The sequence below is a fragment of the Folsomia candida genome, unplaced genomic scaffold (assembly GCF_002217175.1).
Source record: "Folsomia candida strain VU population unplaced genomic scaffold, ASM221717v1 Fcan01_Sc001, whole genome shotgun sequence".
NCBI lineage: Eukaryota > Metazoa > Arthropoda > Collembola > Entomobryomorpha > Isotomidae > Folsomia > Folsomia candida.
The window spans coordinates 3,563,693-3,581,422 of NW_019091193.1; the positions used below are offsets into that span (position 1 = coordinate 3,563,693).

The 17,730-nt window shown below is 37.7% G+C and overlaps 4 protein-coding genes across 4 annotated transcripts; 2 read left to right on the forward strand and 2 right to left on the reverse strand.

Annotated features, from left to right (window-relative positions):
• Window positions 1–1,194: 1,194 nt before the first annotated feature.
• LOC110849319 (serine/threonine-protein kinase 17A) lies at window positions 1,195–1,761 on the reverse strand. Its single transcript, XM_022096761.1, has one exon. The coding sequence runs from the start codon at window positions 1,759–1,761 to the stop codon at window positions 1,195–1,197; it is 567 nt and encodes a 188-aa protein (XP_021952453.1).
• A 1,705-nt stretch (window positions 1,762–3,466) lies between these two features.
• Window positions 3,467–5,340, forward strand: LOC110841601. Its single transcript, XM_022087286.2, has 3 exons — window positions 3,467–3,660; window positions 3,767–4,582; window positions 4,677–5,340. The coding sequence occupies exons 1-3, from the start codon at window positions 3,634–3,636 to the stop codon at window positions 4,905–4,907; spliced, it is 1,074 nt and encodes a 357-aa protein (XP_021942978.1). The 5' UTR covers window positions 3,467–3,633; the 3' UTR covers window positions 4,908–5,340.
• Window positions 5,341–5,613: 273 nt separating this feature from the next.
• On the reverse strand, window positions 5,614–8,523 carry LOC118434059. The gene is made up of 5 exons (XM_035846784.1): window positions 8,502–8,523; window positions 6,868–7,233; window positions 6,466–6,501; window positions 6,314–6,382; window positions 5,614–5,834 (listed from the first exon to the last, which is right to left on the reverse strand). Exons 1-5 carry the CDS (start codon window positions 8,521–8,523, stop codon window positions 5,614–5,616), a joined length of 714 nt encoding a protein of 237 aa, XP_035702677.1.
• A 1,106-nt stretch (window positions 8,524–9,629) lies between these two features.
• LOC118433501 lies at window positions 9,630–13,372 on the forward strand. The gene is made up of 4 exons (XM_035845478.1): window positions 9,630–10,062; window positions 11,328–12,777; window positions 12,895–13,028; window positions 13,144–13,372. Exons 1-4 carry the CDS (start codon window positions 9,859–9,861, stop codon window positions 13,255–13,257), a joined length of 1,902 nt encoding a protein of 633 aa, XP_035701371.1. The 5' UTR covers window positions 9,630–9,858; the 3' UTR covers window positions 13,258–13,372.
• The last annotated feature ends 4,358 nt before the right edge of the window (window positions 13,373–17,730 follow it).

Below are 17,730 nucleotides of genomic sequence, written 5' to 3' on the forward strand. Positions count from 1 at the left end.
GCAGAGAAGGTTATCATGCTCAATACAAATCTAGCATTTATTTTCTACTTCAAACCCATCATTTTCATCGCATTTCGTAGTTGCATTAAAGTCGGGACAAACCGGAGTTAGGTCGCCTTGCAATTTTCTACACTGTTGTGGAACGAGACAGGGACCCCCTAAGTTGTCCGTAAGTGTGTAACATCTACCTTCAATGTCGTAATAACTTTCATCCACCCCACCGATGCAGTCACACTGTTCCGCTCGGTTTGTTGGTCAAAGGTGCATTCAGCGTCCCCCAAACCGTTGCTCGATTCACCTCGTACTAAAACAATGGACCCCGTTTACCCCCATAAACGGTTATCAGCTTTCTAAGTTCGGGACCATTGCCTTCAAAAATAAAGACCAAAACGAACGAAATTTACTTTGTTAGATTCGTATTTACCAAAATCGACACTATCGACAGGCACATGCAGCATGACCAAAAAAGTTGAGTCAAACTACTTGTGACTGTATCAACAAACGTTTGTTGAAAATGTCGGGTCTTTTAGGGCTGAAATTAGGAAGTTATTTTTGCGAGGGTATGATGCATACCTCTCATGCATCTTATGCAACAAATTCATACATATGTAAACTTTGCTTAAAACGGAGGCATTTTGAGACCTTCTCGACTTTTATACTTTTCTCTTGTCAAGCACTTCTGATAATTTATCTCTGAAGTAAAAAAAATCTAATAATCTCCTCCACCCAATCAAACTAAATAAATTATTTATTTAGAAACATTGATAAATTCTCGGAAATTTTCACTTCGGCGAATATACATATGTACATACGCTTACATAAGTAAATACATACGTTATACAATGTGAATTAATTAATTTCACATCTATGTAAAACTTCAAGTTTGATTTTGAAACTGAATTCTAACCCGGAGAATATTGACGACCAGGTGATTCGTGCAAAAAAAACTCGTCTCAAAGTTTGAGACTCCAACTTAGGCTGTCAGCTTTGTCCCACGCTAAAAATTTAACGTCCAGAAAGAATATTATAGGATCCCTTGACTGAACGAACTGAAAGAACTGAATTAGTGTCTTCTTGCCAATTGTAAAGTGTCACAATTGTAAAAGAATATTTTTACAACTTAAATTTATAAAGTATCCGACATTTTTATTTATTTCTGATTATTGATTTTTTTAAATTCTTATTCAAGTTTATTTATTTTGACGATATGATTTTCACAACAGTCAAAGCCTCCTCAGCGGTAGGTCTTTCTTCCGGCTTGCGGTTCAGCATGGTCCTCAAGAGGTCATAAATTCGTGGCTGTGTGATCAGAAAGCCTTGTAAGATGCGACTGCAGCCATGCCTAACGTCGTCCAATCCCATCTTCAACTCCTCATTGCTGCAGAACGGGTGCAACATGACGAGAACGATAAGCCCCAAGGAAAAAATGTCCGTTTTGAAAGTGTAATCTCTATCGCCTCGTTCGATCTCCGGGCTGGTGAAATAAACTCCCCCAACGTGTCCGCTAAGGGCCGAGTCGTCAGTTGGAATTTCTCTGGACAATCCGAAATCAGCAATTTTGACAATAATTTCATCCCCACGAACGTTGAGTAGGATGTTGTTGGGGTTTAGGTCGCGATGAATTATACCCTCCGCGTGAATTGTAGCCAAACTGGCTAACATTGGCTTCGTGATTTTCACGGTGGTTTCAAAATTTCCAATTTTATCGAGATTTTGGTTATACCATGCGGCAAGGTTGATGTCCTTGTCCATTAGTTCCATTCTGATACACATGTAGGTATTTACCTCTTCCTCGGAAACGGAGGTTGGTAGTCTCTGAAAGTGTTACATTAATTTGTGAATGCTGAATAATGATAATAAATATAAATGTGACAGAACAATTGTCGCTGGGTTCTTGACGTTTGCAATAAATCAAATCGCCCGTATGCAGTAACTTTCCAAGACTTACTTCGTTGGGAGTTGGGGGTGACTTATTCGCTATAAAAAATATATTACCTTAATAAAATGCTATATATATATATATGTAAGTACATATATTAAATGTACTATTAGCAGGGAATTAATAAGCCTTATTAATTTTAGGACTGATATTACGACTCCCAAAAATTACTAGTGAAAAATAAACAATAAATCGAATTTACAAACAATTTTATCCTTAGTTAGTTAATTGAGCTGAATAAATAGCGAGTTCTAATTAATTGTATTTAAGTATAATTGAAAAATAATGCAAATTGCCTTACATTTCAATAGTTTTAACCATTCGGAATTAAACTTTTTTTTCAAAGGGCCTTCAAACCAGGCCTCGTGACAAGCGACAATGTTTTCGTGTTGATACAATTTTTCCATGATGACGACTTCTCTGACAAGTTTATAGAAGGCGTCCTCAGCACCTGAAGTTTTGGTGAGGAGGAGAAATCGACCCACACAAATCCGTTTGACTGCATATTCCTAGTTATCAATGACGTCGCGGACTTTCAAAACTTCACCGAATGAGCCGGCATCGAGATGTGCAAGCTCATGAAATTTTCGGTGCGGCTGCTTTCCCTCAAATAGTATTGGCTTAGTTCGGGTCATTTGGATAGGTGTTCAGAAGATGTATTAATTGTATAAACGGGTAATAAGGTTTTATGTTGAATGGTGCAAATTTAGAAAGGAAACTCGAATTAAAAATTTTCAAACATCGCATTGTCATTCAAATTTGACAACAAACTAAAAAAATCCATGGTTGCAAATTTGTTATCCTGGGAGCTAGACTTCATTTTAAAGCAATGTATGCCGAGTATTTTTTTAAATTCAGTGCAAAATTGTATAGGTCAATTCTGATTAAAAGGTTTCACTCCACAGGCAGATTGTGCATAAATTTAGAAAATTTAAGCTGGCGTAATAATGGAGCTGGGAGGTATGTAAGTAAATAGATTAATTTTTTGCGCATAATTATTATCCCCAGCATTTTGCTCCCTCACCCTCCTCCATTCATCCATTCAGCGAATAACGTCCTCATTAAATTGACCATGGCAAGTTGGACTGTTACTGGGACTCGAAGGGGCTAATAATTCGCACAAAGTGGCCATTTTTATACATTTTACGCCATCAAATTCCCTATGTTTGGCGATAACTTGGAAACAGAGTTCTCTGTGCTTTCTAAAGCACAGATTGTGGACCATCTAAAATTGTCCCTGTACATATAAATATGTATATACATATGTACATACATACATACATGCGTATTCTTATATGTTTGGTTAGGTTAAAGGGCTACTAATACATATGTAGGTAATATGACCAAATGACAAGTTGAACCTTGAATCAAAAGCACATAAACTCACAAAAATCATAAATACGCAATAAACTATACATTTGTACATATGTACATTTGTACATACGCAGCTCAATGCGTTAAACCCTAGGCCCTAGGGTAAAGGGTAGTACACCCTTTTCTAAGAAGTTTGCCTAATTTTGTCGGGTCTGTACAAACTATGCACATATTCACTAAATATACTTAAACATTTAACTCAATACATCATTTCTACACAGCCATTCTCATCCTTGTCGCCTTATCTACGCCCACGTGCTTACTCCGTAGAAGTAAATCTTTTTAAATACAAAACTTAAACCAATTAAACCACTTTGAATATGGAATTCGCCTTAAGAAATCCACTGGTAAAAATTTGTATACTTATTCCCAACAAGCATAAATACACCTTTGCATGAGTTGTATAATTCTTAGAAATTTATCTCATGTCATAATTAACTTAAATTTATGCAGATTCTCTCCAATATATTCTCCCGTTTGGATTTCGCATCTCTAAAGACGACTCGGTCCGTCTGTTCTTTATGGGCGGACGAGGCGGCGCATCCCCTCGGGTTAAAATCTGTCCTCAAGGTGCACAAAGTATTCCCCCATTGCTGCACCGCCACCGGGCTGCCGTCCCATTTCGATCCCAAGCTGGCCGTCCATGTCGACATTAATTTAAATTGTGGCGGCGTCGTTACCGGAAATTACTCCCACTCGGCGAAGAGAGAAAGTCGTGCAGCTGCAGTGAATATTTCGACTTTCTTATCAGCCTCCCATCAAAATATAGAGACGATCAAGGTCACGAACAACTTCGCCTTTCCCGTGTTCAGATCTCTGACAAAATTAGGATTTCCCAAGCTGAAATGTTTCCAAATAATCGGAAGTGACTTTTGTGAGGAAAATTATACCCCAAAAATTGACGCCGAATTGCTATATTGCGTCACCAAGAGTTTGAAACGCGTGGAGTTCACGCTTCCAAAAGAATTTGGCAATGCTATGAGCGATTTGTACGACATATTTCAAGATCTGATCGATTGCGCGGAAAATCTGGAGGTTTTAAAAATTCAAGAGTTTTACGTTCCGAATTTGGATAATTGTAAAAAGTTGAAGGTTTTGGAGTACACGGGATTTCCCAAGGGCGCTTTGTTATATCGGGGTCCATGCGTGCAAAATGGAGGTTTCGATGTGGAACCGTTACACGACATGTTGGAGGGGGTGAAGGATTCATTGGAGGTGTTGACTATCGCGTGCAGACACGATTTGCTATGTCGACATGTCCAAGTTGAGGTATTTAGATATTGATAACTCGAAATTAATTGACTTTTGACCAATTTGTCATCAAGTTAAGGTTTTTTGGTATTTGAAATTCGTATTTTTTTAGTTGGAGGACTTCCAAACCCCGGTGATGACCAAGCTGGAAAAACTGTGCATCAACGGCTTCGCTATGTACGGATTTGCAACCAGTATTACGAAAAATCAATTTCCAAAGTTGAAAATGCTTGCAGTTTCCGGCGAGTATATTGAAGCGAAGGACATGTTTGAGGCACCGTTTCCATGCGAGGTGTCGAAGGATGGGGTAAAAATTTTCGATTACGATATGCATTTATCATAATTTAAGATTTTATTGTGTATCTACATAATGTAAAATCACTAACTTTTGTATTTTGCTCGCTTACTGTTCAAATGAACCTGATGAGATTCATAGTCTGACATTTCATTGCATCGTTAAAAAATTTTACTAAAATGTTCTTAAAATTTGCCCTGAAAATTGATTTGTAAACACTTCCATTTCCCCTAGTGTTTAAACAGTTGGCAAAAAATGCTTAAAAAGTTTTCAGAAATAAATATAAAAAAGTTAAAATGCGAAATGTGTAAATTGGGCATAAAAAGGTCTCGAGAATGTATTACGCTGAAATAATGCAGCGTCTAATTTCTTTAAATAACTTACTTTATAAAAAGGATGTACTGATTTATTCAACTCGAATTGATGTAATTTGACACTTGATTGATTTTTAAATAAAGTTGTACGTACAGAAAGATTTTCATTTTTTGTAGAAGTTAGCTTCACATTTAAATTTAAGTTTTTATTAAAACTTGCACCCATCAAAAGTTTAACAGAAGATAAATTTATGTATATAATTCGAAATTATTAGGTAATTCTGCAAATGCAAATATTACTGTACATATGTTAATTAATTTCCATAAATTTCTGAAATATACAGCATTTATTCGAACATTTCATTAAGAGCGAGTCAAATACAATTTGTATGTACTGATTTTCCTAATTTCTTATCAATTTTAAGAAGTCACATTGTCATTTATTTTGCCGCTGCTTCCGTTGTGGCGTCGTCGGCTGGCGCTTCAGTGGTGGTGGCGTCGTCTGCTGGCGTTTCAGGGGTGGTGGCGTCGTCACTCGGCGTTTCTGTCGTAGTCTCCTCGGCACCAGCTTCTGTAGTGACTTCTTCGGTTGTGGCTTCATCAGCAGCTACAGTGGTTTCCTCAGTGGGCGCAGTCTCTCCAACAATATTGCTATAATCACCTAAAAATAGTATTATAAATTAAAATTGAGTCGAGTGTTCAATTTTGTATCCTAATTTTTGCATAGGTCAGAGTACGACGGTGCGAAATCCACTCGATGCGGCCTTAGATTTTAATACATTTTCATACTAAGGCTACAAACTGTATATAGCCTACAGTGTGTCAATTTCATGGGAAAAACATGTTGCAGAGACAACCCTATCTTGCAAATCAAGTAATGATTACGGTAAAAATGTCATTTTATCGTAAACCCTGCATGGCTAAACTTAAATCTGAACTTTGGGGATTTGCACATTGAATTGCACCTTGATTTGTACCTTTGTCACTTAACTTCTCAAATTCAGAGACTTACATTTCGCTGCTAAACATTATACATAAATACATAAATCGCGAAAAAAACTAGTCGAAGCGTTGTTCAAGATTCGAAAAATTTGTGACAGAGTAATATCGGAATTTAGTGATTTACATACACGCACTCACCTTGAATCCCTTTCATCACCCCACCCAAAAAGCTCCCTGCAGCGCTCGTAGCAGCGGATGTAATAGTGTCTGCATTAATCAAAGCCTGAAATTATTTACCTTCCATTTTGAAAATTTATGGTTGTGAAAAGTTGCATTATTGTGATATTCACCATATAAACCGGAAAAGAATCCCCGACCCTGCGGAACTACAGAGAAAAAATTATTCCTTGCAGGTTACATACATATGTACATATTGTATATCTACATAAATATACATATATGGACATGACAAATATGTATGTAAAGATGCTGAGCGTACGCGTACTAGACCTCTTCACTACACAATTAGCAAATACATTTCGGAAAAAATCTTATGACATACACACAAATATATGAATTGTTGCCAAAAATTTGTTGAGCAAATTTTGCAAAGCAAACTCTCTTAATTTTCGAGAACTGTCCTTGTTCCCAAAATTTGCAAGTTATATTACGCTCAACTTGCGAGCTTTGCGAACTTGTCCGCAGATCGTCATATGATAAGTTACGATTAAGTATAGTGGGTAATTTAGTACCTTCGTGAGGTGGAGAATCATCCTCGGAACTGCTGGTCTCCAAACTTTCATGATTATAATCATCACCGTCCAACGAGCTAAGCCCGTCGTATGATGAATATGCTTCCTCGTCATCGTTCTGCCCTTCATCCTCCCCGGAAACTACTTCCGTTCCATCACTTTCCTTCTCTGGGTGCGAATCTTGATCAATCTCGTTATTTTCGACTTCTTCATCGACGTGATTTTCGACAGGGTCTGACTCGTCGTCGTCTTCTCGTCGAGTTCGGAATTCGGAATTCTCATTTATTCCAAAATTCTCTAAATGCGGAAATACTGATCTTTGGAATTTTGAGGGATGATAAGAACTGCTGCTGCGGGGGTAAGCATCTAGACAGAAATGAAGATCACATTGCGAATAAAAATCTTGGAAAACCTCATTTCAAAATATGAATACTATTTAGAAATTATTTCAGTTTTTGACATTAGATAATAAGTTTATCGTAGTATTTGCGACTTATTAAATGGTTTTGTTTTACCAGAAGGAGCAAAAATAACCACCACCACCACAACTGTTGACAATAGGTGAATAAGTAGGTGATACTTCAACGGTTTGACCCGCATAACGATAATCTGGTTAATAGGTAATTATGTCGACTTGATTAGCCACAGCGTCTTATCGTTATCTGACGAATAAATGGTAACGAAAGGTCATGAGTTTACTTCCTGGCTGTAGAATATGGTTTAAATGCCTATGCAAAATAAACATGGAGGTTTAATTAATTCATTGTGCAACGGGTGACAATGGAAATTGCATATGTGTCATTAAATATTTAGACTAACCAATATTAAATGGGTATAGAATAGTGCAATCATATCGTAGACATATGTTGCATAATTGACTTCATGGTAGGTGGTTTAACTTGAGTTGTAAATATATGTAATTTCTAGGGCATGCAAATAAATGAGGAACTTTTGGCATGGTATTTAGAAAGTGAAAATTCAGACTTGGTAAATATTTATGTAAATCGGAGTTATATATTTATATAATAAGTAAGCTCAGTTTCATTTTCATGGAACATAAAATGCTATCCGTTTATTTTTTTAGAGAGAGCAAAGCGCATTAAACATAAAGAGCTGGACCTTGAGTCCTACCAAATCTCCAATGCAATGCGAGCAGACATTTTTTGCGACTCCAATCAATCTTCGAATCCACAAGAGGACCAAAATCACAACGAGTTTCTACTTATAATATTATTTCTGAATAATATTTACCCTTCGAGAACTGGAAAGGCGAAAAATTCCAGAAATGTGTGTTCTGGTATCAACGACCGGTTGAGTTGCTTGCGCCTTAGGAAACCAGTGGAATATTTTTCCTTATATATCCTCCAGAATAGTAAGTACGTTCTTGAAATATTAATCCCAATTTACCAAGAAACTTATTTCCGTACCTGCAACGAAGAAAACTAACCCTTCCTCAGGTATCGCTGTTACCCAATTCAGCGAACAAGCGACCCTTAACTCTGCATACCTCAACCTGCTATGCATTTAACTGGTTACTTGCTTCCTACATATGTACATACCTCGAGTGTATGGATTTCATTGCGACGTTTGTAATCACAAGAGGGCCAATCACATTTGCGCCTCAATAGGCTCACCAATCCGGGCGGACGACCCCATGCTTGCGACTCTTGTAAAATATGTACGTTCACTAAGGAATCCCAGGTCACGATTCATAGGATATCCTATACGGGCGAAGTTTAAATGTAATTAAGCAATTGACTAATTAGTTAATTTAATTATCTAACTAAATTATGATAAGAATGTACTAATTTTATGCCTCTGTGTTGTTAGACCATGTTCCTACGGAACTTTGCGATAAAACATTTACCAACTCGAACGGATAAATTGCGCCGTTATTAAATCATCTGATCTCTCAAGTTAAGCCTCACATCTGCAAATTTTGCGATCAAGGAGTTTCTCAGATGACCAATCTTAACTCTCATGTCAAATCTACTCACCACAAAATAACCGAGAAAATTGAGAAGGCTTCGGTCAAGAAAGACGATGAAACTTACCACAATCCAAGCTGGTCATATAGTTGAACACTCTCGATCTTTACAAGATAACCCCGACCAGACCGTTTTTCACCAATCTCAAGTCTTTAGAATTCACGAGTCTCAAAATTTTACAAATATTCCGATTCAGTTCCAAGTCGTGTGGAAGGCCGGGCTAGAGGGGGATGGGTCAATCAAATTTTACATTGAAACAGTTGCATGTTTTTATTAATTTAATGAATAGAAATAATTATTCATATTATATCATAATGTCGAAACTTTTGATCGTATTTAAATCCATTCTAGACAAGTTGATATTGATTTGTATCATATTTTCCATAAAATTTGAGGAATAAATTCGTCAAATTTTGCATTCATAAGTATTCTCTACTTGTTTACAATAAATGTTATTTCTGAATAATACATATCTTTCAAGAATTAGAAAGGCAAAAACTTCCAGATATGTGGTCCGGTATGAATGACCGGTTAAAAATATTACTTGCCTTATGACAGCATTGGAATATTTTTCCTCCAATATTCCTCACAATAGAATATTCTGGAAGTTCTCGAAATATTAATCCTTTTTTACCAAGCAACTTATTTCAGTACATGCCACGAGGAAAACTAACCCTTCCTCAGGTAGCGAATCGGCGAAATGCTACCCGAATCGGCGAAAAAGTGACCCTTCACTTTGCATGGCCTGCACTACTTGCTTCCTACCACATTTAACTAATCCTTAACTGCTTCCAGTAAATAAAAAGCCCAGCATTCGACAATCAGTCCTCATTCGCAATTTTGTCCTCGTTCAGTAAGCATTTAGCTGAAAAATCAATCCACATTCCAATCAAGACGTAAAACCTGCCAACAAATCTGTCCCCCATTCAAGTGAGCAACTGAAGAAGTGCAAGAACAGTAAAATCCTAGTGATCCCTGATAAGAAGAGAACTTTTAAGTGTCCATGATGGAGATCGGAAACGAAATTGCCCCCAGACGCAGCATTCACGCCAAGAAGAACAGCCAAGCAACAAGTTTCAACGACTACTATCGACCATCCTCCTCCCAAAAGATGGAGAAGAGTTCGCCCCAAATCCAACAACCCCTCGTCGTCGCGGCGGAGAAGGAGACAGGTCACCGACAGACTAACCCTTTCCTGATTGCGGAGGTGAGTAATTCAATCGTGGTTTTAGTAATTAATTTGCATATGCAAATGCACAGTTGAGATTTTATCGTACAAAAAATATTCCGTGAGATTATATTATTTACGCCGTCTCATATTCCCTGAGTTTTAACTTTAACCATTAATTATGCATACTGTTAGAAATCTGGTATAGTTACGTAGGTATTGATTTCTCGGTATTAAAGTTGTTACCGGTTGGTATTAAAATTGTATTAAATTAAAATTTGCTACCAATGCCGATCTATTTACTACGGGGTAGTACTCTCATCAATACCCTTTTGGTAGAGTCACATTTGTATGAATACCACTTGGTATTAATTTAATACAAGATTTCTAAGGGTGCATTTGTAATAATAATTGCTGAAAATGAGTCAGATATGTTGCCACATTTGGCAGTAAATACATTTTTAATTTATCAAATTAGAAAGGTTTTGCATGTACTTGCATGTTGCGTCTATATTTAAGTGATTCATTTAATCCTACCATACGATGACTAATTGTTTCGGTGGACTATCAACTGGCACAGTATAAGATTCAAGTTGTTATATTTAATATTTGCATGCTTTGTTTGTATTGGGTTACAAAATTTGATAATTGAATCGAATTGGTTGTCTAAATATACGAAATTTTGATGGGATTATAATAATCCTATCAAAATTTGGTATATTTAGCATATTGGATGATTGCATGAAAATTACCATTGGATGTCTCAATCTGCCTCACATTTACTCTTTACACAGATTTGTGATTCATCTCCTTAAGCACTACTCAACTGTTAACAAATGATAAACGGCTGCTTACTCATACCACCAAGAAAAGAGTCATGAAACTTTTTGAATTGAATAATCGGATTATTCAATTCAAAAAGTTTCATGACTGTTTTCTTGACTGTATGCGTAAGAAGCTGTTTATGATTTGTTAACAGTTGAGTAGTGCTTAAGGAGATGAATCACAAATCTGGGTAAAGAGTAAATGTGAGGCAGATTGAGACATCCAATGGTAATTTTCATGCAATCAGTAAATACGTAACCAAATGTAAATAAGAGGTGTATTGAGACAACTACTTATGTACACATTAAATATATGTAACAATTAAGCTTTCTATAATATTTAATTTTACTTTAATGGAATCAGTTTACCAATATTTTTATGAAATACTCGTGCTCCCAATATTTTGCGAGTTTTATGAATAATTAGGTAATGATCCTGTAATTATGAAGTAACTAATACCCTCCAATTTATCTGCGCAGGTCCTCGAAACGATTTTCCCCCACCTGGACCACGCCTCCCTAAAGACCTGCTGCGAAGTGTCCTCCCTCTGGTGCGTCATGGCCACCCCTCTGCTCCGATCTCGCTCCCAGATCCACCTCGAAGGCCCCCTCCACGACGACCGAAGTGACGCCTTCCTCTCAACGCTCACCCCCACCGAAACCCTGCCCATGTCCAGCCTCACCTACAACCTCCACCACACCTCGGCCCCCTTCCTGTCCGAAAGAGCGTCCAGTTTCTTCTCCACCTTCGGTCATTCCCTCACCTCCCTCACCCTGCAAGCCTACGCCCTCCAAGACCCGGCCAATTCCCTAGGCACGAACCACTTTTTCTCCGTCGTGTCCCACCTTGTGAGTCGTGACTGCCCCTCCTTGACCCACTTGACCTTGACCCACCTCCAACATCTCGACTACGAAGACTCCCTCGACCCTGAAATTGAATCCCGACTGAGCTTCACATCCCCTTCCATCCGTCACTTGACCATTTCCTTCGAAGGGAAATCCTCCCTCGTCCGACCGAGACGCGCCTTGAACTGCATGGCCGTTTTGAAATCGCTCCTCACCATCGCCCCCAACGCTACCACCCTGGACACCGACTTCTCCCTTTGTGGGGGTGAAACCTTCACCTACCTCCTCATGACGCTGAGAGACGCCAAGATTTCGCCCAAACTGACCAGCTTCTCTCTCACCGGGGGCCCACTCGACAAGGTGGCGATGAGCGTGCTGAACTCCATGACCTTCTCGAAACTCACCTCTTTCAATATGAACGCCCAAATCACGACCCAAGTGCAGACCGAATTTTTCCAGTTTTTAGCCAAGTTGAGCCCAACGCTGCAAAAGTTTGAAATGGTTGGCGATAAGTGGGGGAGATTTGGGTTCCAGGGAAGATTGGCGAGACATGGGGAAGGATTTGCACTGGATTTCCCCCTCATGCCGAAACTCAAAGTGTTTCAGTATCAAAATTATGAAGGCTTGCGACTTGGGAGTGAAGACTTTTTGCAAAGATTGCCAAATTTGGGGGAGCTGGTGATTCGCGACTTTCAGTCCTCGTTGGGAGATATGATGCTGTGTCCGCAGCGCACCGTGTTCGGGGCTATGTTCGGTCCAAGGAGTTACAGAAGGGGGGAAGTCACGGCGAAAACTCCTAACGTTCATGTCAAGAAGGTCGTTCTTGATGTGGTCTTTGTTCCCTCGTTTGAGAATCAGGGCTCGATGGAAAAGCTGTTAAAAATGTTCCCAAACGTGGAAGAGTTGGAGCTGACTGTTAGTTTCGCATACCAAAACGTGTACGTGGGTCAAGTTTTAGACACTTTGGCCAGGTCGAAGATCAAGAAGCTCAAAATCAAGTTTTTGCAGTGTGCTGAACTCAGATCTGAGAGGGTGGAGGCGTCATTCCATTCCGCCTTGATGAATTGCTTGCCAAGATTTTCTCGTAAGTTAATTTCTATTATTTAGAAATATGTATTAAAATTGTTGAATTGAATGGAAAAATTTAAAAAAAATACCGGAATTAATTTTTAATGAAAACATTTATTTTTCTAAATTACAGAACTGCAACGGGTAGACTTTATCCTGGACGACATGCCCCCAATGTCCAGATTCACCTTGGCACTTTACACTGTCAAAGGGATGTTATGTACCGGGTTGTTGAGCGTCCTTAATCTGACCGGATTTTGCATTGGGGTAAGCATTTTGATTATTTTGAGTATCTAAATTCCTGAGATTATTTCTCATCAGTAAAGAAGTTTGTAACGAGTCTAAATCTAAATTTTATATATTTTTATCTGGCTGATTTCAGGAGGACCTCGACGAGACGGAAATGTGTCGCCAGCTCTTAGACGACAAATTGGCCCAGTGGAAAATTAGTGAGAGTGTAATGCCGCATTCAAATTTTAGTCATTTCGAATATTAATTACTTGGTTATTCGATTTTTGTCGTTTGCAATGAGAAATCATGATGTTAATTTTATTTTGGGCTGAAAAGTTGTGCAGATTTTCATAATCGAGGAGTTTCTTATTTGAGTTACATAAGCAGTTGGAAGTTTAGATTAATCTTTTCGTATTTGTTTTTATTTCATTTTTACTCGTCACACTATAATAATTGAATTATTAAACCTTATTTTTATAGGTTAGGAATTTTGTATGCATTTTGTATATCTGTTTTGACACCTTTCAAAGATGTCAAAACAGATATACAAAATACATACAAAGATGATCTTTGTATGCATATATTTAGCGAAAATCGTATTAATTTTTTCGTATTTGTTTTATTTATTATTTACACTGTAATTCAGTTATTAAACGTATTATTTAGTTTCATAGGTTAAGAATTTTGTACATACTTTATATACATATGTACCTATTTTGACATTTTGTAAATATTTAGCGAAAATCACCCAAGAATAAACTTATAAGGTTTCTAACCATTAAAAACTTTTACCTTGCACATATCCAGGTGGATTGCATAATTTCCATTATATTTACTTACAAATAAATATGTAAATCTCATGCATTAACTACTCAAATGCATAAAATTACGAAAATATGAAGTTCATATACAAGCTGATCTACCTAAATACATAAACACCATTACATGGGTCAACAGTGCTGCTCCATAACCCATAAAATACATAAGTATAGTCAATTCAATTGGATACGGCCAAGTCTGCATAAAATTACTTAAGAAAATATGTGTATATTAAGGTGCTTAGAATTTTGAAATGAAAATACAGTTCCAATCCAATGGCAGGAGCATTACATGCATGAGCTCTCTTATACATACATATGTATATTTAAATACAGTTTCATATCTATTGAGCAACTTAAATAATTAATTAGTCTTCTCTAACCTGTGCATCTCCATGAAGCATATGTACAAGCCATTTATTTTCATAATGAACAACTAGGTATGTACATATGCACAGTGGAACCAAAAAATAATGGTCACATATATAACTAATCGCCCCCTGACCAAAATAATTCCTTAAGTGGTGTTTATGCTTCGCGTCACTGTCACGTCCTCCTCCAAATCCGATTTTTTGATTGGTTAAAATTTTTAATTGTCGTAGTGACAATTTCGCTCAGCCAATCAAAAAATCGGATTTAGAGGAGGACATAACGATAACGTGAAGCATAAACGCACCTTTAGTATGTACTTACTTAGCTTTCAGGTGAATTAATGAAAAAGTTACGTGAACACGAATTTATAGGACTTACTTAGGAGTCACGAATGTAAATGTACATGCAATGTAATACGACACTAAAAATGCATGAATGTTCGACATTATTCTTTCCAGTGTTTGCTTAACCGGAAGCATACGTACATATGTAGCTAATTATTCCATTTCGAAACTTGTATTTCCTATATCCTTAACTCTTCCTGACTTACGAATAAAACGCCACCAAAGATGGTTTCGTTCCTACCAAAGTGTGCCCCACATTATTTTCTTTATCTAAACATTGCTATATTAATCACTTTTTTCTCATCATTACAAGTTCAGGCATCCCATAACTACAATTTTAATAATAATTTCAAGTTGCCCATCTCACACAAAACGCGAGATTTGCACATTGCTACTGACTCCTCAAGGCATGAGAAATTATACGAAACCTTATCAAACTCGTATTTCATACCGGCAACAATTCATGCATTTCCACCCAATATTCAGCAAGAAAACTGGAAGTCTTTGAACATTTTCGAAACGAAACATCACAATGTGGGGACGGTATGTGGGATAGTCCTTGTAAGCGCTCAAAATCTGGATAGCGCTGTTAAATCAGTGCTCTTCTTCTCAATGGATACCCTCGAGCAGAAAATCCTTTACAAGAATAGACTCCAAATCGTTCATTTGGCCGCAGATCGTAGTGAAGTTGAAGCAATGCTTTCAATCTTCAAATCTGTGCAAAGTTCGATGTATGAAACACTCAAATATGGTGGGATCGTTCGCATGATGCTGTACAAATATTCGCATACATTCATCCTAATTTTGAGCCAAACTGCAATAATCAAAGCATTTTACATATGTGCTCATTGTGGAATGACGTTGCTCGAAATGGATTCTGATTTTCAAAATTCTGGAATTTACTCTAAATATGTGTGCATAGAGGGATACAAAGTGGCCACAATACGAGTTATGGATAAGGTCCATTCAGTCCCTTCTTTATGCGATGAAAGTAATGAGAGGATCAGTTTTGCGGAGAGTGTGGCCTGGGATGTCTTCTGTCTTAAGAATATTACGCTAAAGTCGACACAAAACGCATTGTTGGATCCGTTCCTGCCAACAATGTTCAGTGAGCATGTCATGTAAGTCATATCCTACATATAGATAAATATGTATGTAGGTACAGTGGAATTAGTTGTGCTAGTCAATTAATTTGTGTATTTTGATGCATTAACGAGACACATTGCTACTGACGACATATGTATCGCCAAAAATAGGGAGAGTGAATGATTTATGCAAATGAGGTGACACAACAATACTTCCACTCTGCAGTATCTATTTGTGTTAACTGCAAATTCACCCAAACATCCAATTCCACTAACATTTATAAATATTGGTGAAATAGCGATTTGAATATAAATAGCAAATAAGCTTTTTTACCAGTTATCTTAATTCACAATTTTTATGCAGTAAAGAATATGCGAGGTTAATTTGCAGATGATTTGCTTTCCATAATTGTGTTTAAAAATACATTATTTTCCAACTTTCACTTGATTACCATTGAAAAACGGACTAGTAAAGATGCAGAGTTTATGTAAAACTTTTGATAAACTTTGAGCTCTTTACTGCATATTGATTTTGGTATTTAACTACAAGATTGAATAAGAGTTAATGTCACATAATGATGTTGAATATTACATATTTTCCAGGGAACTTAACAGCATGATGTTCGCTGACAAATTTAGTCTTACCGGCGAGCTCTCCAGTAAATTCTTGACATGCTGGGCGGAACAGCCGTACACTTTAAAAATGTATTTAAAACCCTTTTCCACCAAACTTTGGGCGTACTTATCAACATTCTGGTTGGGATTAACCACCGGATTCTGTGTCCTGATTAAGGTAAAACTTCAGCAAGAAATATTTCAAATGACGCCTGCGGGCGACGGAACCCTGACATTTCTTGCCGCGCTGTTCGAAAAATCGGCAAATATACCCAACAACATTGATAAGATGGCAACATTTCGGTTAATATTTGGTCTTTGGATTCTCCAATCTATCCTCTTCACCCAATTGTACACCAGCGTGTTGATATCATCCTTGATAATCCCCCTACCCAAAAAGTCGATAAGTCGGTTTGACGATCTTGTCCCTAAGTTGGACACCCATAAATACTTGTCCTCGGCCTTGATTCAATATCGCGACATGACAAATCATAAGGAAGACGACTCCTTCAAAATCAGCTCAAATCCATCGATCGGGATGTACACAACATACACGGCAGAATTTATAAAAAATTATTACACCCAGTCCGCCGAATATCACAGGGACTTACAATTCAATTACTTCAGTTTGATAATACACAGCATTCAAGGTTGGTTAATCCACAGTTCGAAGGGGTATGAACAGGTGCTTTTTTTGTCATCAAGAGAACAACTGTCTGCTTGGATGGCTGAGTTGCAATCTGGTCGTGATGTTGAGTTGAATTCAGAAATGTCACGATGGTTCAGTTTGCTCGTGAGAGGTCAAGTTTGGATTCCGAGGCTGGACAACAAGATGCTGAACGTGACCTTAATGGATTCGTCTCAAGATTCCCCAGGAGGCCGACTAGTTCCTCCCACGCAATCCTTCATGGAAGCAGAGCTGGTCCAATGTGGACGAATGGTACATGTCGAACCGTCACATAATCTTGACACGGAAATCGCCTATTTAAAAAGGAAGTACCACTGGCTGGATTTTTTCAAAAGCGATGAAGCCATCACGAGTCATGTGGCAGGATGGCACTTTTTGAACGCGGGAGAATCAAACTTTTCGAAGTGGCTGGACTGGTTCTTCGAGTCAGGGGGCTATAACTTTTTGAGGTGGAGGGTACAAATTAAGCAGTACATGGTAAGGAATGTGTTTACTAAGGAAATAATCAAGAGTCATAAAGTGCCGGATAATGTAAAACCACTAGATTTGAGTACTGGGATTAAGACTTTGTTTCATATCTGGGGGATTTTGATCGGAGCTACGGCACTTGTTGGATTTGCGGAAGTGTGCGTTGGATTTGTAGTTCTGATTTTAAAGGGAAAAGAGACATTGGTTTTTAAATTTTTACCGTAGGTTGAGATCAAATAGGATAGTTTTTTGGATAGTAATAGGATAGTATATAATACAGTGACTGCGAAAGCTGTGGGGACATATAGACACATTTAATATTGTAGTATCGGGGAGGGAGGGGTTTAT